The sequence below is a fragment of the Semicossyphus pulcher genome, unplaced genomic scaffold, assembly GCF_022749685.1.
Source record: "Semicossyphus pulcher isolate SPU_LCO1_2020_fin unplaced genomic scaffold, fSemPul1.0.p SCAF_22, whole genome shotgun sequence".
Classification (NCBI taxonomy): Eukaryota; Metazoa; Chordata; class Actinopteri; order Labriformes; family Labridae; genus Semicossyphus; species Semicossyphus pulcher.
Genome location: NW_027211696.1, coordinates 11,616,041 through 11,638,401, shown reverse-complemented (window position 1 = coordinate 11,638,401; position 22,361 = coordinate 11,616,041). Strand labels below are relative to the sequence as shown.

General features: G+C 42.6%; 1 protein-coding gene across 1 annotated transcript; it reads left to right on the top strand.

Annotated features, from left to right (window-relative positions):
• The first annotated feature begins 1,027 nt into the window (after positions 1-1,027).
• On the top strand, positions 1,028-22,253 carry LOC138602389 (uncharacterized). The gene is made up of 50 exons (XM_069673865.1): positions 1,028-1,088; positions 2,632-2,777; positions 2,857-2,969; positions 3,097-3,233; positions 4,192-4,415; positions 4,498-4,604; positions 4,688-4,806; positions 4,954-5,089; positions 6,982-7,064; positions 7,159-7,278; positions 7,363-7,464; positions 7,553-7,711; positions 7,817-7,899; positions 9,084-9,228; positions 9,315-9,359; positions 9,447-9,614; positions 10,728-10,847; positions 10,932-11,042; positions 11,132-11,164; positions 11,294-11,431; positions 11,656-11,802; positions 11,900-12,034; positions 12,202-12,359; positions 12,451-12,595; positions 12,682-12,736; positions 12,840-12,906; positions 12,998-13,131; positions 13,218-13,261; positions 13,380-13,553; positions 13,643-13,797; positions 13,882-13,995; positions 14,082-14,197; positions 15,337-15,488; positions 15,568-15,773; positions 15,854-16,031; positions 16,123-16,347; positions 16,750-16,919; positions 17,005-17,075; positions 17,195-17,295; positions 17,411-17,530; positions 18,321-18,458; positions 18,541-18,695; positions 18,773-18,872; positions 18,969-19,204; positions 19,350-19,533; positions 19,670-19,918; positions 20,019-20,201; positions 21,581-21,640; positions 21,928-22,073; positions 22,164-22,253. Exons 1-50 carry the CDS (start codon positions 1,028-1,030, stop codon positions 22,206-22,208), a joined length of 6,513 nt encoding a protein of 2,170 aa, XP_069529966.1. The 3' UTR covers positions 22,209-22,253.
• Positions 22,254-22,361: the final 108 nt, after the last annotated feature.

Genomic DNA, 22,361 nt, shown 5'->3' with positions numbered 1-22,361 from the left:
TATCGATTACAGAGAACACCAGCTTTGACTGACAAGGGCTTTTTCCAGGGGGGAACTGCTCCTTTAAGCGTGTAAAGGACAAAATCAGCAACGAGATAAGAGGTACAGGTTTGTCCACAGGGGGCGCCAAAATCAACACAAACCAAAAGTTCCTCACAGGAGCTTTAATGCAGACAGACTTAATTCAGATGAATAATCTTCTTGTTTTCTAACACCCTTTAAAACCCAGTTAAAAAGTAACAGTTTGAGCCAAATGTTTGGCAGTATAAGGTTTATTGACAGTTAACATGTGGTTGTTATAAACTGCGCCTTCTGGACTTTGTGGTTGCGCTGTGTGAAGTGTGGTGTGCACACTCGTATAATCAATGTGTCATTAAGGTTGGTAACGATGCCTGAAGCTCCCGTCGCACGCATTGTTTACATACTTAGTTTGTGATTTTAAATAAACAACATGCGAGTTCTTGGGATGTAAACCACACAATGTGCGGAATTTATATTATAGTACACTCACAATATTTGTGCATACAAGAAAATGGCATTACGTATTTAATAAACTCTTTAAGTATAATATATTGTATTTGTAAAACGCATTCATTCACCTGTAAACTTCACGTGCTCTATATGAAAATACATTTAGCATGTAGATGAAATTAATTCTTTGTTGAAATGTGAGCTTAACAGGAAGTTGTTTTTAACATAGAAAATAAATCAGTGTTTCATTGTTTTTTTACTTATTTGGTTTTTGTTATGTCAAATTTAAATGTGCACATTGGACTTAATCACAATAGCCGACTTTGTGGATTTCAATGTAGAAAATGAGTCAAGAGGTCATCTGTGTTTTACTGCTTTCAGTCTTTGGACCCTGGACGGATGCTGAAAAGAGGTGAAGTACAGAGAGGATGCTCAGAGGCCAGGTAACAGGGAGTTCGATCACATCGCACAGCAGAGCTCAGAGTTGTTTTGGAGAAAACTTACGGACATTAGGATGTGTAGAAACACAGCTTGAGAAATAAACAGTAAAATAACAATGGACAGAGGACACAGAGTGCTTCTGCAGCTGCTCAGCTTTGCTGCCCTTCTTTCTTGCGGTAAGTTTATTACAATTTTTGTTGATCTTGACACTCTTGATCCATGAGAATGTTTTTTTTGTGTGCTGTTGAGAAAGATGATGAAATTAATTTCTTAATTTTTGGAGAAATTATTATTATAGCTCGTTTGCATAAATGTGATAAACTAATGACAAAAATCATGTCTTTTAATTTCCACACTGTGAAACCATGAGGCTGTTGAAGTAAATGTTTAATGCAGCAGTAAGCAGATCAATGTCTAACTCTTCTTGATAGTCATGTTTTTACATGAACCACACAGTTAAAAGTCGAAGCCAGAAAGAAAAAACATAAAAAATGTATAAAACTACTTTTTTGTTCTTTGCTGTTGAACTAATTTGAAACAAACCAAACTACTTTCATGATTACGAATAAAATCGACTGCTTAAAAATGTATCTCTGAACACTTCACTGATAGCAGTTTTGTCAGTATTTGATGTTTCCTTAGTGCATGTATTGCTTCAGGCAGGGACACAATAGTGATTTAAAAAAAACACTTAACAAAGACTTGCAGCCGCTTTAACTTTGCATCAGTGATAGTTTTCCCCGTGCTCTTTCAACTCATTCCTGATGTGTGCAAATCATGTGATTCTCGTGTCTGCGAAAGCTGTTAAAGTCAAACATTACCACTAAGAGGTGACTGACACGGCTAAACTGTGGATCTGTCATGGGACTTTTATGATTGATGGGCATTCAAGTGATTCACAGCCTGGTGAAATTACACATCAACTTTTTTTTTCACTTATGAGCATGAAACAATAGGTGAAGAAACTCCTGCACACTGTCTCGCTTGTTGCTATTAATGTTTATTTAGTATCATCGACGTTTCGGGAAAGGTTGATGATATGTGAAAAAAATCTGACGTTTTTATTTCATCATGTCTCCATTATTAAATTCTACATATGTCTGTATATAAGACAAATATTATTTTGAAGCAATGTAAAATAGTAATAAACAGAACTCATTGAGTTTAAGTTACCATAAAACATTTTTATTTATTTAGCCTTTATTCAATCAGGAAGTCCCCGAAAATAAAAGTCACTTTTCGAGGGACGCCTTGCAGAAATAGCACAACATTACAAAGCTGCAACAAATGTAAAATAGCATATCAAAATCAGTCATGGGACAGTTAACAAAACAACAAATGTAGCATGTAAGCAACAGATAAAAAACAACACCTGTGCTTTGAGGAGGAAGCTCAGCCTTAATACAAGGAGCCTGTCTGTCACTATAAAAAGCATCCGCACAAAACCTCGAGTGAATATCCTGATTTTACTGCTAACTAGTGGTTATTACTTTGAAACTGAAAATTGAAATCAAGTTCAGGGTTTTTCCAGCCACTTGAAAATCGTTTTCCTGAAGCCAGCCTCTAGTGGCCGTTACAGGAAGTGCATCTTTTCGCCTTTTGCACCTTTTCAGAAAGAATTATTATCACAACAGAAAAAGAAGCCGTCTAAGAGGAGGGGACTATTTTCACTGTGCTGTGACACATCTTTTATCTGCCTTTGTCTTGTTGTGTTTTCAGCCCATTGCCAGTGTCACGAGGGCTGGAGGGAGTACGAGGATAAATGTTACTTCTTTTCAACTGATACAAAGCCATGGCTGGAAGCGAATGCTTTCTGTTTGGGGCAGAGGAGCAGCCTGATGAGCATCCAGGACATCCACGAGAGGGTGAGACGGCACACACGAGCTTTGATTTTCTTCTGGTATTACTCGCTGGGTTAATGTATATTTAATGTCTTATTTCTAGCTGTGGATAAGCACACAAATTGGCACAGATATCTACTGGTTCGGCCTGAATGACCGGATCATAGAAGGTGTCTGGGAGTGGAGCAATGGGAATCCTTTTATACCATACCTCGCGTATGTAACACTGCTACCACATCAGAAAAACGACTACATTCATTACAGTTTAACACAAATTAAAGCATTATATCTGCACTTAATTTTTCACTAAAGTTAATCCAAAATGATCTCTCTCCTGTTTCAGACACTGGGCACCAGGCCAGCCTGATAACTATGGTGAGGATGGAGAGCACTGCGGTCAGGTGTTAGGAGCCAACTTTGGAATGTGGAACGATGAGGACTGCAACATCAACAGGAAATACATCTGCAAGCATGTAAACTGTACGGTCCTATTTTAATACATTTTGAATGTGTGCAGAATACACACTACTTTAATTATTTTGGGGCTGAATATGGAAATCTACACACTTTATTAAACAGCTGTTGTTGCTAATGTGGCATGTACTGTAACCCTCCAATAGTATTTTGAAATTTACATTGTTTAGATTCACGTTCAATGTTATAATCTCAAAGACTTCAGTTTCGTTATCTTTGGTGGCACCTTTAGCAATTGTCAGTTATTGTGGGAGCATACGTCCCAATTTAACCAGACGTCCACGGTTGGCTCCCTTTGTCACGGTTGTAACTCTTATTGTTGAAGTTGTATCTGTAGTCATCAATCCTTTCTTTGTTTGTTCAGCCATAGTAGATTACTGTTTACTCGCAACACTTGCAGAGACCAGAAAAGCAGCCGCTTAGCTCCGCCTACCCTCTCTGGCAGACCAACCACTGCTGGGTGATGGTGTTACCTTATTCAGCGATGGAAAGCAGACATTTATTTACATGAAAATCTTCGAGATTTTTACTTTAAGGAAGCTAGAAGTCTTTTTTGCTGCCTTTTTCTGGGGCCTTGCTACTTGGCATGCCTAACATCAGCTGGCAAAGGATACTTTATATCTGCCTACAACTGTCAAAAATTGTAGCATTAAAATAAAGTATATCATGGGGCGCTGGTTTAGCTCAGTTGGTAGAGCAGGCGCCCCATGTACAGAGGCAACCATCCTCAATGCAGGTTTGGCTCCCGTTCTGCTGATCAGTTGGTGCATGTCATCCCCTACTCTCTACTCCCCTCATTTCCTGTCTCTCTTCAGCTGACCAATACAATAAAGGCAAAAGCCCAAAATAGAATCTTTAAAAAGAAACCTGTCCCTGTTATATCATATGCCAATAATACTGTATATCAAATTATTCTTTCTGCTCTATCTAGACTTTAACCATATTTATTTTTCTCTCTTTATAGCTAATCCTGTTCCACGGTGTGACATGGCGAACAACTGGAGACCACACGGCTCCAACTGCTACAAACTAATGGCAGACACTAGGAAGAGTTGGTCTGAGGCCAGACATGACTGTGTGCAGAACGGAGGAGACCTGGTGTCCATCACCTCAGCAGAAGAAGAGCAGTTTGTCACAGGGACACTGGACCCATCACGCATTGACCTCTGGATCGGATACTCCACACTGGTGAGAGGAAAACAGGGCGACATTAAGAAGCTGACTTACCTCTTCATTATTTTGTCCTGAATGTGACAATTTGTTTCTCCAGAAATGCAACAAGATTGCCTGCCATGTTGAAGCAGGAAACACTCAGTGGTCCTGGTCTGATGCCACAACATCTTCATACACAAACTGGGGTGCTGATCAACCTACAGTGTAAGATATCGTTTTGTTTATCAATCATTTAAGATTTAATATTAGTTTGTGCAATTAAGGTTTAAAGACATGTTCTCTAACAGGGATGCAGAGGTGGGATCGTGTTCTGCGGTGATCAAAGATGCAACGGAGGAATTTGGGAAATGGACATCTCACGCGTGCAGATATGAGCGTCCTTACATGTGTAAACGACCACTGAACAGTAAGAGGGATTGTTTTCAGAAGAACACCAAAATGATATCTCTTCTCTCAGTCATTATATTTATATATTTTTTTAAAAACATTTAGATTTTTTCCTCTCTCTCTAACCATGTCCTGCCTTCCCTCCAACCTCCCCCCCCTCCCCTAGCTCTCTGCCCTGCCGGCTGGGAGAGCTTCTCTGGCAGCTGTTACTGGATGGTCAGTAATATCAATCTGTTGACCACCTGGCACGATGCTTTCACCAAGTGCTCCGACATGGGCGCCCACCTGCTCATCATAAACAAGTAGGAAAGAAAAAATACATTGAAGCAACACTATGTTACTATTGAAATGATAAAGAGTAAAAAATGTTGTTACCAATGCAGTTAAAGCGTCTGCTCAGCTCCACACTGAGAGGGATCTCTACAACACGCTTACAGCGAGTAAGCCAAATCTAAAGACGCCACGCAGTTAGTTTGGAGACATTTTAATTTAATTAATTAATTCAACAGAAAGGCCCCATTAAGATATAATAAAAGCAAAACATGAAATTAAAGGGTTTAAAATAAAAATGTACAGGCAGACAAAAGACATACCAACTAAACAATAACACAAAAAACACAAAGCATATCCATAACATTATGTTTTGGCATGGCAGAAAAACATTTCAGTTGTTTAACCATAAAAGATCTAAGTTGCAATGATTGATTTTGGCCACTTGGGGCAGCAGAACAAGTGAAAACCACAATATTGACATATTATTGCCTCATAAAGTAAAATATTTAGAGACAGTCAGGCAAAAGAAGCATTTGGAGTTTTGACAATGTGGTGGATGTCCTGTGTTCACTCTCTTAGCTCTGTTTTTGGTCTATTTAGCAGCTAAATGCTCCTCTCTGTTTACCAGCTTAGGCGCTAACATTGTCTGCCTGCCGTTTGTTGCTAGGTAGATATCTTAGAGAAAGCTTCTTGAGTCCATTTGACTAAAAAATTAAGAGATCACTTCAAAAATGTTTTTCTCTGGTTCTACCTTTTATAAGTTTGTGTTTGTGTGAAATGAACTTTTGTTTTTTTGTTTTACTTCCAAATCACATATTCTCATTTAGGTCTTTTATTTGCAGAAAATAGCGACTGCTTAAGAAAGCAAGAGGCAGGCACGTGCACAGATAGGACCCAAGGGCGGCTTGAGCCTCCGCCCTGTGCCCCTCAGAGGCAAAATTGACCTTAGTTTAAAAATATAAATCCTTTTTTTTTTTTATTCTATCGCATAAAAAGAAGGAAATTTAAAGTAGCATCCACAAAAAATATTCCTTATCAATTTAGGACGTACTCCGCATTCCCCACCCCACCCCCTCCCAAAAGGTAGGCACTGCTTTCATTATGAAATCAATCAAAACAACACTTCTATTGTGTTTTCTATCCATTAAACAACGATTAAGTAGGGCTATAGTAAAATATAAACACTTCCAATTTTACCAACATTATGTGTGATTATGGATGGCGGCGGTGTGACAACATCAGGCTGGGAGTAAGTGCATATCGGTGGGACAAGTGCCCTTTTTTTTTTTTGCTTGAGCCCCTGCCCCCAAAAATGTCTGTGCACGGCACTGACAAGAAGATGCAAAAAAAGATGTGTTTCAGACCTCGAATAATACAAAGAAAACAAGTTCATGTTCATTTTTAAACAACAGAATACTTATCTATTAACTCAGAAAGAGTTCACAAATCAATATTTGGTGGAATAACCTGGTTTTTAATTACAGCATTCATGCATCTTAGCATGCTCTCCACCAGTCTGTCGGGTGACTGTTGGCAATGGGGTCACGACATGTAGAGAGAGATGCTGATTTAAGGAACAGGAGTGGTCTATTAGTTTTTCTCTGAGCCGTATATGTAGGTTCGATAAAGCAAGCAAAACCATTTACACTAAACATCGTCACTTTGATTAATAGTTTTTCAAAACACAACATTACCTTCAGCCGTAATATGAAGAACACGTCACCAGGAGACATGTAGGTTCGTTCTTGAATGTGGTGTCATTCTACTCACTTACCTTTGTGTCCACTGTTCAGCCAAAGTTACAGAGTCTCACTTAAAGGAATCTGAGATGCAATCTATAGGGTTGCAACCAAAATCAATGCTGCATTTAATAACAGCAAAGAACAAACTCTGTAACCTTTGTCCCGTTCTGTGTGTGCAGTCAGGAAGAACAGTTCTTCATCAATGGGAAACTTCCAGACTTCCACCAAACAGACATCCCTGACATCTGGCTTGGTTTATCAGGTTTGTCAAAACAATGACAAAGATCTCTCTTCACAGTAAGTGTGATTTTCGAAGGTGCCGTTTCTTTAAAGTTTCTGTTTTGTGCTGTGACCAGATAAGGACCAGGACGGGGATTTCAAATGGGTGGATAAAACTCCGATTCAGTTTTCCAACTACGGTCCGGGTTTTCCCAAAAACACCGCAAACTTCTGGGACTGCGGACAAATCTTCACAGGTAGACTCCACGCACTTTCACGTGTCTTTTCAGTTCAGGCAGGCTTTACAGGACCAGTTTATATCGGTTTATGTTCTCTTGCAGGAAATTATCAAGGCAAATGGGAAACAACCGACTGCTTCAAGAGACTCGGTTACATCTGTGAGATGACAGGTGGACAGAACCCCAAACCAACTGCAACTCCTGGTCAGTCAGACGTCATGTGTCCTCTTCATCATCTGTCAGTTTAAGCTGAATGAATAAATGTGTAATCAGTGTAATTATTTTGCTTCAGAGTCCCACTGTGACCCTGGTTATTTGTTGTACGGGGACTTCTGCTACCAGTTTGAGACTGAGATAGTGAAAAACTGGCAGGATGCCGAGGCTCACTGCGTCGGAGAGCAGTCTCACCTGGTCAGCATTCACTCTCCAGAAGAGCTGAGTTTCATTGTTGGTGAGCAGCTAAGAAAGAGGACTAGTTCATCGTATTTTTAAGACAATCAATAAACTATGTGAATGCATTTATACTGCTTTAAATGTCCTTACCCTTTCTCTGCAGCTCACATGCCGGCTCAGGCCTGGATCGGTCTGAATGATATCACCAATGAAAACCAGTTTGTATACTCCGACGGCACTCCTGCAGTAAGTGATGAAGCCATGTACATATTCTTTATTATCAGAAACATTTCAAAATCATGTGATTTTTGGGAAGATCCTGCATTTTAGTTTATCTTCACTGTTTAGGATAAGCAAAGTGTAGAACTTGATATCTAATAATATTTGTAATATTATCTTATTTAAAGTAACAATCTCGAAGATTTTCATGTAAGTAAATGTCTGTTAAGTCACTATCTATCGCCAAATGAGGTAACACAATGGTGATTGAGCCTGTGGTCGACTGTTTAAAGCCTTTGCATTTGCAGTATTACAGACTGGGTGTCTGTGGCAACTTTTGCGTAAAGAATTCACAAGCGGCGCCCAGTTAGTGACGCGTTTTCCATCAGCCAGCAGTGGTTGGTCTGCCAGAGAGGGTAGGCGGAGCTAAGCGTCTGCTTTTCCGCTCTCTGCAAGTGTTGCGAGTAAACAGTAATCTACTATGGCTGAACAAACATAGAGAAGATGGATGACTACAGATACAACTTCAAAAATAAGTGAAAATCCAAGGAAAAAGAAACAAACTCGACGCTCAGATGAAGGCAAACAGTCTGAAAGGAAAGCGACCGTCAGCCAGGAAAATCAAGAGTTACAACCGTAACAAAGGGAGCCAACCGTAGACGTCTGGTTATCTGGGACGTATGCGCCTATAATGGCCTTTTATTGCCACAAGGTGTCGCCAAATAGAAAGAAACTTCAATTATTATTCTTATTTATTTTACCTTTATTTTGCCAGGAAGTTGTATTAAATTATTATAACTCTCAGTCCGTTTTCTTGCTTTACGCTTTAATTTTGCATGAGAACTAAGATAGTTCTGATGTCCTCAAACGAGTACTTCAGGGCCCCGTGTCGTCCTCGTTCTCTCTTTTATATATATATATATATATATGACGAGCATATCCTAATTAAAAGCTTTTTAGCTGTAATATAATATCAGTAAGCATAAATACCATATCAACCATGAAATCTGAAACTCAGTATAAACCATAAAATTTAATAAAGTATCTCAAGATTGTCTGTAGAATGATTCGACAGAGATGGCTGCCTTCTTGTTTTTACACAATGAGTGTATTGTGCCTTTGTCATCACTCCTTGGAACAACAGAGTGTCTAGAGGAGCTTCATTCAGGGCTGTTTGTGTTATTTTTGTTTGTTTGTTTTGTTGATGTCAGGATTTCCTCCCGTGGGGGCCCAACCAGCCGGACAACTGGCAGAACAACGAGGACTGTGTGCACCTCCGATCGATGGATCACACCGAACCTGGGAAATTCAACGACGATTTCTGCACCGCCACTAAGGAATTCATCTGCAAAAAAGGTCTGATTCACTGAATATTTGTTTTCACAATTCTCTTGTTTTGTATTCATTCATTAGTAGTTATTCTTTGTCTTGTCTCTCTACAGCCAAGGGAGCAGGACCTCCTCCCCAGCCCCCAACATCCGGACCAGGTTAACGCTACACCAATAATCTTAACTCATGATAAGTGTTTATATTGACATGTTGGTATATGAACTCTTTTTGACGGTGTGTTACAGGATGGAATGACAAATGTGGTTCTTGGATGGCCGACCCTTTCAATGACTACTGCTACCTGTTTAACTACCTGTCGATGAGGACGTGGGCCGAGGCTCGGACCGACTGTCTCAACCAGGGAGGAGACCTCATCAGCATCACGGATCCCTTTGAACAGGCCTTTGTGCAAGGTTAGACTTCAAAAGTTTTTGTTTTTATTGCATTTTTTTAACGAGCATATCAACAGGTGGATGCCTAACAGTTCACTTGAATATGTTGAGCTATATTCCTTATTATTCGTCCCAGTTTTGTCTCCAAAATGACAGTGTCTTATGAACAAAGAGGAGATTTAAAAGGGGAAATATTAGAGAAAGAAAATACCTCAAGAATAAAGTCATAAGGGCACCGCTTTAGCTCAGCGGTTAAATCGCACATGTACAGAGGCTACAGTCCTGGATGCAGCGGCCCAAGGTTTGACTCCCTCCCTCAGTCCTTTGCCTCGTGTTATCCCCACTCTCTCTTCCCCTGTTTCCAACACTATCCACTGTCCTCCCTCTAAATAAAAGGCCAATAAAAATTATCTTTGAAAGAATAAAGTCTTAATACATTATAACAATATTTAATGTCAAATTCTCAAACGGTGTGTCAGCTTTTACAAAGTTATTGGTTTCAGCTTATTCTTCTGCACCAACTTTTTTTAAATATCTTTATCACACCTATTTTAATAAAAAAATAATGACATTATGCTTGTAAATGATCGACCTTCACCTTTTTTAAAATGTGTCATACTATTATGTTTTCTTCCCAAATATTTGCACTTAATACTCACACTCTTTCTACAACTAACTCAGACCTATATATTTACAGTGGAACTCATTTTACATAAATCGAGTTTGTTCTTAATATGTTTGGCGGTTGCCTCTAAGCTGCTATGTGTAAAAAACATTTAACTATGGCTTCTTTAAAATTGTTCCAATGTTATTTGTTTGTTTTAAAGTGAGATAATGCCGGCGAAAATTGGTCTAGTCTAATGTTCCCATTCCGATGTGAAGTGGGGGAAGGCGTGGTGGTGTGCAACGAATTGCAGAAGTATCTTTTTGATGCTACCACTGGGGGCGCTAGAGGTTTTTGTTTCTGCACAAACTACCTTAAAAGAGGAGCTAAACACCCACTAAAAACTCAATTTCTGCCAGTTGTCAGAGGGCACAAAAACACTTCTTTTTAGTCCTGCTTTTATGTGTTTGTTCACTGTTCTTTTCTCTGGATCTGTAAACAAACTTGTGTATTTTGTTGTTTCCTCTCAGGTGTGATCCAGCTGAGCCCCACAGGGATTTCTCTTTGGATGGGCGGTCACGACTCTGTCACTGAAGGCGGCTGGGAGTGGATAGATGGCTCTCCTTTTAGATACATCCGCTGGAGTGCAGGTTAATCTACAGCCCGATATATTTTACGTTTATAAAGAAAAATCACCACTGATTCACCTTTTTTGACTTCATCTTTCTTTACAGGTAACCCAGACGACTATTTCGGTGAAGACTGCCTGTCTATACTCATTAACAACGGCTACTGGAACGACGACAACTGCGAGTTCAAGCGAGGATACATCTGCAAGCGTAAAGGTGAGATATGCTGCTTTGATTGTTGCCATTTGCAAACAGAAGACAAGATGTGGAGTGATACATGTTGGTAAATATGTTTCCTCTTTCAGGAAACACACCGGAGCCTCCTCCACCTCATGATGGTAAAGATACTTCACTATTTACCTTAGCTTCCTGCAAAAACTATACCCATAAAGATCAGGGATTCTTAAATCACAACTTTTTAAATATGCTGTAGAGTAAATAATTAATGTGACTCTTTCCTGCTGCAGGTTTCATGACAGCTCTGGTGTGCCAGGACTCCTCTGCTGTGCTTCACTGTCCCCCGGAAAGTGTGATCAACATCCAGTCTGCTTTCTACGGACGAAAGAGTGCCGACATCTGTCCACACTTTGATGGATCAACAGGTGGTGCTGCACAGCCATCACTCGTATTCTACAATTACAAATACAAAAAAGAATTACGCAGGATAATTTTCTGCATTTCTCTGTATTTGATTATTAATATGTGTGTTATTTGGAATCTTTTTCAGTTTATATTGTTGCATTTTGACGGAAAATTGTTCACTAAAAAAGATTAGGTAGGAAAATATTGGTCAAAGTTTAACCAAGCGTTGTTCTGCCCTGTTCTGTAGGAAGCTGCACCGTGGACGGTATCCTTCCTCACTATAGAAAGAGTTGCGACAACCGTCCCTTCTGCTTCGCATACGCCCACGTTGACGTCGACCCCTGTCCTACAGTATCCAAATACCTCGAGATCGTCTACTCGTGTGAACAAAAAGGTGGGCTCTTCTTCTCTGCTGTCCTATTTAAGCGGTTTACAACCTCTGTGCCCTCTGGATTATCAAATGTGAACACTGGGGGTTTGAATGTTCACAGTGTGTCTTCACGGCCTGGGCGTCGAGGACAGGAACGTCACAGACTCCCAGCTCTCTGCTTCCTCCTCCGTCGGCGGCTCCACTGCCAGCCAGGCCCGTTTGAATGGGAATTCGTGCTGGCGGCCTTCGGGAAGCGGTACGTACCAACCCACCGATCACACCATGGTGTACCCCGCCTCTTGCCCAATAACAGCTGGGATAGGCTCCCCTGAACAGGATAAGCGGTATAGATAATGAATGAATGGATGTTGAATTAGCATCCTCACATTAACCTCATGCTACATTTCATTTCTCCTTCTTAAGTAACCTCAAGCTGGATCCAGGTTAACCTCGGCCAGACCAGAAAAGTAACAGGAATCGTAATGCAGGGTTGTCCTCAGTACGACTACTGGGTCACCAAATTTAAGATCCAGCACAGTATGGACGGCAGAACCTGGACCGACCACACCGCTGACGGCCAGGTGAGTTAGCCGAGCCACCTACCGAAGTTTCAAGATCTTTCTGCTACAAAACCAAAGTGAGAACAGGTTGTCATTCTGCATCTCCTTGCAGTTTTTCCCGGGCCCAACGGACAGAAACACGGCTGACACTCAGCTGCTGGGTACACCTGTTTCAGCTCAATATGTCCGCATCCTCCCGCTGGAGTTCAGCGGTCAGCCAGGCCTTCGCTTTGACGTCTTGGGATGCACACCGGATTGTAAGAAAAAAATGTTGATTTTTAATATGTGTAATATTAATATTGTGCTTCTGATTTTCATTAATAAAAAACGTCCGGTTCAACAGACGCGGTCTCATGCGCCAGTTGGCCCAACTTCCACTCTGCCAACGACAAAATGACGTGAGTTTAACACTGAAATGTATTGCTACACATGCAGTGTAAATGTTGCATTTGGTTTGTGTCCTTTCCACACACACTGTACTGATTCTCATGTGTCTTTCAGTGTCCACTGCCCAGCTCACTGCGCCAGTTCTTATTACCGCGTGTTCGGCTCTTCGACATATCGTGGGGTAGCTAAATATTTTTGCCTCACAACTTCTGACAATTTGTAAGCAAGAATAAAAACTGGACGTATGAATGTCTCTCTGCTCTGCCTTTAAGGACTCAAACATCTGTGCTGCGGGGATCCACGCTGGGGTGATATTAAACGAAGTTGGAGGAGATTGTACTTTGCTGAAACAAGAAGGACAGGACTTCTATCCCGGCTCAACCAGGAATGGCATCACCTCCCAACAGTAAGAAGCTGTGTTTCAAACGTAATGCCCTTTCCTTGTGTGGTGCAGCAGATCTAGAAGGCTAATTCAAAGCTGTTATTCCACAGATTCGATGGAAACTATGCTCTGTCTTACACTTTCGCAGATGGGGGTGAGTTGAGATGCATTGCTAACCCCTAAAACAACATGTGTTCCTCTGAGTGGACTCTGTTTTTAAGCAGATTTATGTGGCACTAACTCTGGAGTCTGTCTCATTCCTCCTCTTACAGAGCTGAGGTGTTCCGGTCCTGACTGGTATGAGTTCGGAGAGTACTGCTACAAACCTTTTGAAGACAGAAAGACATGGCGTGAGGCCCAGGACACCTGCAGGAGTCTGGGTGCTGAACTCGTATCCATCCGCTCCATGACGGAGCAGAGCTGGCTGGAAAGCTACCTGTACCTGGGTATGGATCGAAAGAAGAGACTGATTCCAACATGTGTGAACACTTCTATTTTAATTTAATACATGTTTCTTGTGGATTGTCTTTCACAGCCACCAGTGATGTTTGGACCGGTCTGAATGACCTGTCTGTGCCTGGTATGTTTATGTGGTCTGACGAACACATGGTGACCTTCACCTACTGGGCTCCAGGGGAACCCAACAACCACGACGGGTTCTCTGAAGACTGTGTTGAGATGTTGCCGCAGGTGAGAAGGATGGTAAAAAAAAAACCGTGGTTATCCTACAGATGCAAGTGTGCAATATATGAAAGAAATGTACTGTTGTTTCAGACTGGCCGATGGAACGACGTGTCCTGCACAGAACTCAATACTTACATCTGCAAAATGCCCAAAGCGCATTACCCAGTGCCCTCTGTTCAACCCACAGTGTACGGATGCCCTCAGGTAAGACACACTTAAGCTATGACAGCTTTTGTAAGAGAGCTTCAGTGCATGATGTCGCAGAAGTAAATCACTACAATATGTGTCAGGGTTGGGATGCTTACGGATACGCCTGCTACTGGATGGAGGAGACCGGCAGGAGCTGGTCGGACGCTAAGGACTTCTGTAAAGAGATGGACGGCTTCTTGCTGCACATCGGAGACATGTGAGTTAGACCGCAGGAGGAAGTTATTCAAAGAGCAGAGGTGTAAACATATGAATCCCTTTACACTACAGCTTCTAGAGATTGGCCTCTATACAGCTCCATGGACGGCTATCGCTGCCACTTACGTTAACTTTCAGTATCAATTAAAGGAGAAGTTCGGTATTATATATACAAATTGAATCGGTCCAGTAGATGGCCTCCACCATAGCCACAATACAGCTGCAATGGCTAATAAAGTACGTCCACTAAAAGTGCTTGTTTTTGTCGCTGACAGGTTCAGATTGTTGCTCCAGGTGTCCGACAACATTACGGAAATGATCCCTACAAACTCCAAGGATGGGCTTCTTTTACTTAAAGGAGAAGTTCTGCATTTTTAAACCCGGGCCCTATTTTTCACAAATGTGTCTGTCGAAATGACTCATTGGAACAAACACTTTTGGAATCGGTCCAGGAGATGGCCTCCGCCGTAGCCGCGATACGGCCGCAACATAATCCATTGGGGCAATTGCGCCCGATCAAAGTGCGTCCACTAAAAGTGCTTGTTTTTGCCACTGACAGGTTTAGATTGCTTCTCCAGGTGTCCGACAACATTATGGAAATGATCCCTACGACGTTTCCACCGTCCTGTTCCGGTAACATCTCACCACCCGTGAGATTTCAGAGCGAGACTTCTGTTTCTCGTTACACAAAAAGGATCTTACTCTTTAAAAAAAGGGATAATTTCCGTAATGTTGTCGGACACCTGGGGTAACAGTCTGAGCCTGTCAGCGGCAAAAACAAGCACTTTTAGTGGACGTACTTTAATCTGGCACAATTGCCCCGATGGATTATGTTGTGGCCGTGTCGTGGCTACGGCGGAGGCCATCTAATGGACCGATTCCAAAAGTGTTTGTTCCTATGAGTCATTTCAACACACAAATTTGTGAAAAATAGAGCCCTGGTTTAAAAATGCAGAACTTCTTCTTTAAGTCAAAGAAGCTCATCCTTACATTTAGGAAGCTGGAACAAGCAATTGTTTTTAACTTATGTGTGTGAGAAAAATGTTTGCAACACTTAAAAAAAAGTCATGCTGAACTGATGATGTAGCAGCAGATCAACATCTTAACAGTTTAATGTCATGTATCTGTGTTTCACTGCAGTTACGAGCAGTCACATTTCACAGTGGCACTGACAGGAAAGACTGGCATGTGGTGGCTCGGCCTGCGAGCTGCTGGAGAAGGTGGAGGGGTCGACTACATCTGGGACAACGGCTTACCTCTGACCTTCACTCACTGGGACAAAGAGCAGCCAGGTACAGGCCTAACCCTGACATCAGCTGGACAAAATAATATGTAAACATTTGTAACATCACTGTCCTTTTTTGTCTCCAGACAGCGGTGATGGTACATGTGTGGCTATGACAACTGGTGCTGTTGGAGGTTTCTGGGATGACAAGGAGTGCTTAGAGAAATACTCCTTCATCTGTGAGAAACCCAGACCTGACATCACCCCGCCCCCTAAGCCCCCGACTCCTCCTCCCGCACAGGGCTGTGCTACCGGCTGGACGGCTAAACCTCACTTCAGACACTGCTACAAGGTATATAAATCAGTGCATTTAACAAACACTGATTCTCTGCAGGGGCCAGAGCTGATTTATTATTGGCTGATTTGTTGCAGCTCTTCCACGATGTGAAATGGTCGCAAAAGAAGAGCTGGGGAGCAGCGAATGAGGACTGCGTCTCCAGAGGAGCTGACCTGGCCAGCATCCACACTCAGGAGGAGGAGGAGTTCCTGGCCACGTACACCAAAGGCACCAGCAAGTGGATCGGCCTCAAGCACAACCCCACAGAGGGAGGTGAGTAAAATGTGTGTTTTTTAGAGTGGGCGCTGGTGGAAGCTTATGGGATGGATCCAAAGAACACACAAAACAATCTCTCAACATGTAGGCTACTCCTGGAGCGATGGCACTCCGCTCTCCCACACCAACTGGGGTCACGGGGAGCCCAACAACCACGAGGGCCGGGAGGAGTGTGTGGAGATGGTGAGCTCCACCAATGGGACGTACTCCTGGTGGAACGATCTCAACTGTGACGCTCATCAGGACTGGATATGCAGGCTGCCTAAAGGACAGATGCCCATCCTGCCGCCTGTGCCTCCGTCACCGGTCCCAGGTAAACACTCCTTACAATGCACCTGTGGGGTCAAATGAACACATGTAAATTAATATTGTTAGGTAAAAATGAAAGGATCCTAACAGGTAGAAAAGCAGGAGAGGTTGGACAAAAGTAGAAGTGTTTCCTACTCAAATGACCTTTACTTTAGACCAATCATCATTCACCCTTCCAATACCTCCTGGGAACTCCTGGGCTGCTGCTCTCGTGCAGGTGTATCGTCCTCCCACTCAGGGTCCGATTCATGCTTGTACATTTAAGGCCGAATAACCGATCCTAGAGCAGCCATGTTTTGTACATCTTTGGAGTGACAGTGCACAACGGCTTTTTGGTTTTCAGGGGTTCTGCGTTCTGTAAAGTGTAAGTAATACTTGTGTTTGTTCCTCACGTCTCCACCCTCAGCTCCTGATTGTGGTACTAACCCCGGCTGGAGGAAGAACAACAACATCTGCTACTACTACAACGACACCGACATCGTGGACTTCCACACGGCTACGATGCGCTGCTGGGCCGAGAAGGCCTTACTCGTCTCCATCCTCAGCAAAGAGGAACAGGCATTTGTTAACACCATGGTACGCATTTTTTTTTTTTACTCTTTTAAAATACGTCATCATATGTGACAGTGAAGTGAAGTGTAGTGTTGTACTGCTCTTCCAGGTGGGGACGGGGGAGGTTAGTGCAGCGTGGATTGGCATGTTTATGGCTGGCATAGCAAGTGGACAATACATGTAAGTAGAATGATAATTTAAAGACTGATGCAAAGTTCTACATTTAAATAGAACTTGTTGGATTTGACACGAGTCACAGAAACGGTTAGCACAAAGATTTCTCTGTTTTATCCGAACAGGTGGGTGGACCTCTCCCCTGTGATGTACACTCACTGGGGTCCAGGTGAGCCCAACAACGCCAACGGGGAGGAGCAGTGTGTTCAGATGAACAGACATCAAGGTACTGACTTTCCTTTCTGCTGAGTCAACATGCAGCAGATCTATTTTTTCATTCTGCAAGTTCGCTGGACGGACCTCCTGTTGGTGATGTTTACACGTAACCGTGATGTGTTAAGGTGGATGGAACGATGCCAACTGCGGTCGAGCTGGAGCAGGCTACGTCTGTAAGAAGTTCCCTGGAGATGACCACACCCCTCCTCCACCCACACAGCCCTGGGAGGGCAACTGCCCCGCAGGTAACACACACTTTTTATGCCTCCACACCAGCGGCAGCTGTGGCCGGAGACATTATGTTTTCAGGTTGTCCGTCAGTCTGTACGTACATTCTTGAGAACACGATATCTCAGAAATGTCATGAGGGAATTTCTTCACATTTGGCGCAATTGTCCAAGTGGACTCAAAGATGAACTGAGTAGATTTTAGCGCTCAAAGGTCAAAGGTCAAGGTCACTGTGACCCCACAAAACACGTTTCTGGTTATAACTCAAGAATTCCTACTCTAATTATGATAAAAGTTGGTACAAATGTCCTCTTGGACTCATGAATGACCTGATTAGATTTTAGTGCTCAAAGGTCAAAGGTCAAGGTCACTGTGACCTCGCAAAATACGTTTCTGGTTATAACTCAAGAATTCCTACTCTAATTATGATAAAAGTTGGTACAAATGTCCTCTTGGACTCATGAATGACCTGATTAGATTTTAGTGCTCAAAGGTCAAAGGTCAAAGTCACTGTGATCTCACGTCCATCCTGTTCTTGTGAACACGATATCTCAGGAATGCCTTGAAGGAATTTCTTACAATTTGGCAAAAACGTTTACTTGGACTCAAGGATGAACTGAGATTTTGGGGGTCAAAGGTCAAGGTCACTGTGACCTCACAAAACAAGTTTGTGGCCATAACTCAAGAATTCATACGCTCATTATGACAGAATTTCACACACATTTCTAATAGGTTTAAAATGATGAAGTGATGACTTATTGATTGCCATGAAGTGTGTTGTAACCGCTGCGCTTTCCTTCCCTCCAGGTTGGATGCTTTTCAAGAATAAATGCTTCATGTTCAAAGGGAAGAAAGGCGAGATGAAAGCCAACTGGTCTTATGCTCGAACTTGGTGCAGAGACCAGGGAGGAGAGCTGGCAATTATTGATGACCAGTACGAGAACGGTAAGATTAATCTATAAGAATGAAACAGTCAAGTGGCTTCATGTCATTACCGTCCTTAACGTGATCCCCCTCTTTCCTTCAGACTTTGTGTCGAGTTACCTGAGGGACCTGGAGCTTCCCACGTGGATCGGTCTGTCAGATCTATTGGTGGAGAATCAGTACGCCTGGAGTGATGGGGTCAGCCCCGTGAAGTACACCAACTGGAACGACAAGGAGCCAAACAATGCAGGAGGAGCGGTGAGGAGACTTCGCTTCTGTTTAACAAGCTCATGTTTATAGTCAGAAAGTTGGAGCTTTTTGGTCTCTCTCATCAGGAGCACTGTGTGGCTTTGGCTCACAACCACCTGGTGAGCGGCAAGTGGAACGATGACGCCTGTCACAAGGATCAAAGCTTCGTCTGCTACAGGAAGAAATGTCAGTTAACACTCATTAATTACAGAAAGCGTTTTGACAAATAACAGGTAAACCTCTGTTCAGGCCTTTCTGTAACAACATCTGGTTCCTCATCAGCCAGCAGCATCGCCCCTCCACCTCCAACCAAGAGCCCCTGCCCGGCCGGCTACATCTCCTGGTACATGAACTGCTACAAGCTGGTGGAGGAGAAGGCGACCTGGGACGCTGCTCAAACAGCCTGCGCGCAGGAGGGAGGCAACCTGGCCAGCATCGACATGAGCTACGACCAGGCCTTCATCGCTGGAGTCGTCCTGCAGCGCAAAGAAGATGTCTGGATCGGACTCAGGCGCAAGGTGCGGTCGGGGGGGAACCAACACTAGAATTAGAAACAAAAGTTAAACATACAGAGGCAGGAGTTTAGCCTATGAGGATGAAGGCAATTGGGAACTTTTTTACCCACCACCATTAAACTCAATCTAATATTTCCCTGTACTGCAGGAGGATGGCTCGTACAAGTGGACAGATGGCTGGCCAGTTTTCTTCACTCAGTGGGGACCAGGAGAGCCCAGCAACATCAAGGACGAGGGCTGTGTCAGTATTCACGGTTCACACTTCTTCCACGGGACCTGGAACGACACCAAGTGTGACGACGCTAAACCCTACATCTGCAAGATCTCCTCAGGTATCTCACACGTTATTCCTGATTCTCTTGTCCGGTCTTTAAGAGCTTATGATGCATTATGCAACACAAAAAAAAGCTTAATTTACAGTTTAATATTTGAAGAGTTGTTTATTATGTTGCTTGTTTCGTCTCTCAGAGAACCCGCCGCCGACTCCGGCCCCCGGTGATGGGAAGTGTCTGCCATTCTGGCAGCCCTACGGCCGCTACTGTTACAGCGTGTACGACCAACAGCAGGGTTTCTCTTGGCCGGACTCACTCCACTGGTGTCAGTCCATCAGGGCAGAGCTGGCGTCCATCCACAGCAGGGGGGAGGTGGAGTTCATCAGGAACCTGAACTACTCCAAGAATCACAACATCTGGATCGGCCTCACCAGGGACAACCACTGTGAGTGTAGAAACGGACAAAAGAACAGTGATTCCAATTCCATTTTCACAGGACTGTTTGAATACGTGCACCAACCTTTCTTGTATGTTTGCTTTCACAGTCGGCTGGGCTTGGACAGATAAGACGTCCCTGGGCTTCCTCAACTGGGCTCAAGGGGAGCCAAATTCAGCGTTTCATCCCGGGGAGATCGCCGAGGAGAACTGCGTGGAGATGTACGCTGACGGACGCTGGAATGACAACAACTGCCTGCAGAAGAGAGGTTTCGTATGCCGCCATCGCCAGTGTAAGTATGCTTTTTTATTTTTTATTTTTAAAGAATTCAACACTGATACGTGACAGTGCTTATCTATTAAATTTAAATCTGTGTGTATGTTTGCATAGGCGTACAATGTTGTGCGTTAGCAGGCAGCAGGGGGCCATTTTTCTTCTCTTTTCTCTCATTTTTTAACACAATGAAAACAAACCATATGATGAGCGTATAATTCAGACAGCAATGGTGGAAATGAAGATGCTGGACATTCAAACAGAAAGACGAAGCAATTGTGGTTACAATAAAGTACACTGAGTTGAAAACGTTGAGAACAAAATGTTATTTTAAAAACAAAACAACAAAAAAGGTGATTCATATTAACAGACTAGCAGATCTAATCTGTTTAACACACTAAAAGATGGAGTACTGCCGTTCCACTTACAATAATAAACACATCTGCTTAATATAATCACAAGATAAACAACATCTGAAATATTTGGCATCCAAGTTGACCTTATAAATTATATCAGCCTTTTTGCTCTTTGCTTACAAAGTTAGGAAAGCAATCATTAAACTGACAAGCTCGAAGATTTAAGTTTCCACCTAATGGCGATACACGGTAATTGCGGGAGGACACTTCCCAATTTCACCAGACGTCCACGGTTGGCTGCAGTTGTAACTCTTGATTTTCCTCGCTGACGGTCGCTTTCCTTTTTAGACTGTTTGCCTTCATCTGAGCGTCGAGTTTGTTTCTCTTTCTTTGGATTTTCACTTATTTTTGAACTTGTATCTGTAGTCATCGATCTTTTCTTTGTTTGTTCAGCCATAGTAGATTACTGTTTACTCGCAACACTTGCAGAGAGCGGAAAAGCAGCCGCTTAGCTCCGCCTACCCTCTCTCGCAGACCAACCACTTCACTTACTGGGCGCTGCTTTTGATTTTTTCCACGAATGTCGCCAGACACTCAGACTCTAATAATACAATAAACTGCAAATGCAAAGGCCTTCATCAGTGGACCACAGGCTCAATCACCATTGTGTTACCTCATTTGGCGATAGATAGTGACTTAACAGACATTTATTTACATGAAAATCTTTGAGATTATTACTTTAAGTCAAGACTTGCATCACACTTCATGACCCCATCCTTCCACATAATGAGCTTTTCAATGAAACAATGGTAACACTGGTACTCTGTATATCTGATCTCAAAAACTCAGGTCTCTGCATCAGGACTGAAAAAGTCATATCGGTGATGCCTGTCATTTCTGTTGTAATTGTGATAGAATACAGAGGTTTGAAGGCTCACTTCTCTCTCATGAAAAAGATAAATGTTTTAGAAAAAGGAAAAAAAAACTGGAATATGATGAGCAGCAGGTTGATATTTCCTCTCTGTAAAACTCTCTCTTTCAGATTATACAACAGATGATGGCGGTAACCCAGTTTTTCCCACTGATGGTCCAGGCGGCAACAGTAAGTGTCACAAAGGGCCAAAAAACAACTTGTTGCTAGCCTGGCTAAATGCTGCTAGCTTGGCTAATGTTGAAAGATGTACTGCAGTAAGTTTTGTTTTGAAATTATTGTTGCCATGGAAATAAATCCTCAGCACCACAATGATAAAATGTTGTGTTTTTACTGAAATATCTACAGTAGATGTAAATTTAGGACTAATACATTTGGATGTCGAATAGCTTTAGAAACTGTTGCACTCGTACGTTTGCAGCCTCACTGACACACGTGGTGAATCTCTGTTTGTGCAGATGGAGGGGTGATAGCCGGCGCGATCGTTGCAGCCATTGTGATCGTCACCTTGATATTTGGACTGCTGTACTACGTCTTCAGAGTCCGGGGTTATAAACTGAGCAGCTTGAGCCTGCCAGCAAGAACAGCCAATCGCGTCGATGTGGTGAGTTATTGATTAGCTTGTTGTGGTCGTGTCTGAACACATGGTTCGGTTTTTTTATGGGAGAGTTAATAAGTCTTTTTTGTCTTACAGCCTGCTTTCAACAACCCGAACTTCGGGGGAGAATCAGACACATAAACAGTCATTCAAGTTTTGTACAGAGCTTTTTAAAACAAATCAGGGATTATGTAGTTTTTAAGTCTTCAGAGTTCTATGAGATTCAGCTCTATTGTGTATATTGTAATTCACTAATTAAAACAAGTATTTGAAAGATAAAACCTTTGTAACGTT

Excerpts from the sequence above, each read along its gene's own strand:
- LOC138602389 (XM_069673865.1), top strand. The coding sequence starts at position 1,028 with ATGGACAGAGGACACAGAGTGCTTCTGCAGCTGCTCAGCTTTGCTGCC. Across the intron at positions 7,465-7,552 it reads CAAACCAACTGCAACTCCTG|AGTCCCACTGTGACCCTGGT; the intron begins GTCAGTCAGACG and ends ATTTTGCTTCAG. Across the intron at positions 13,996-14,081 it reads CAGTGTACGGATGCCCTCAG|GGTTGGGATGCTTACGGATA; the intron begins GTAAGACACACT and ends AATATGTGTCAG.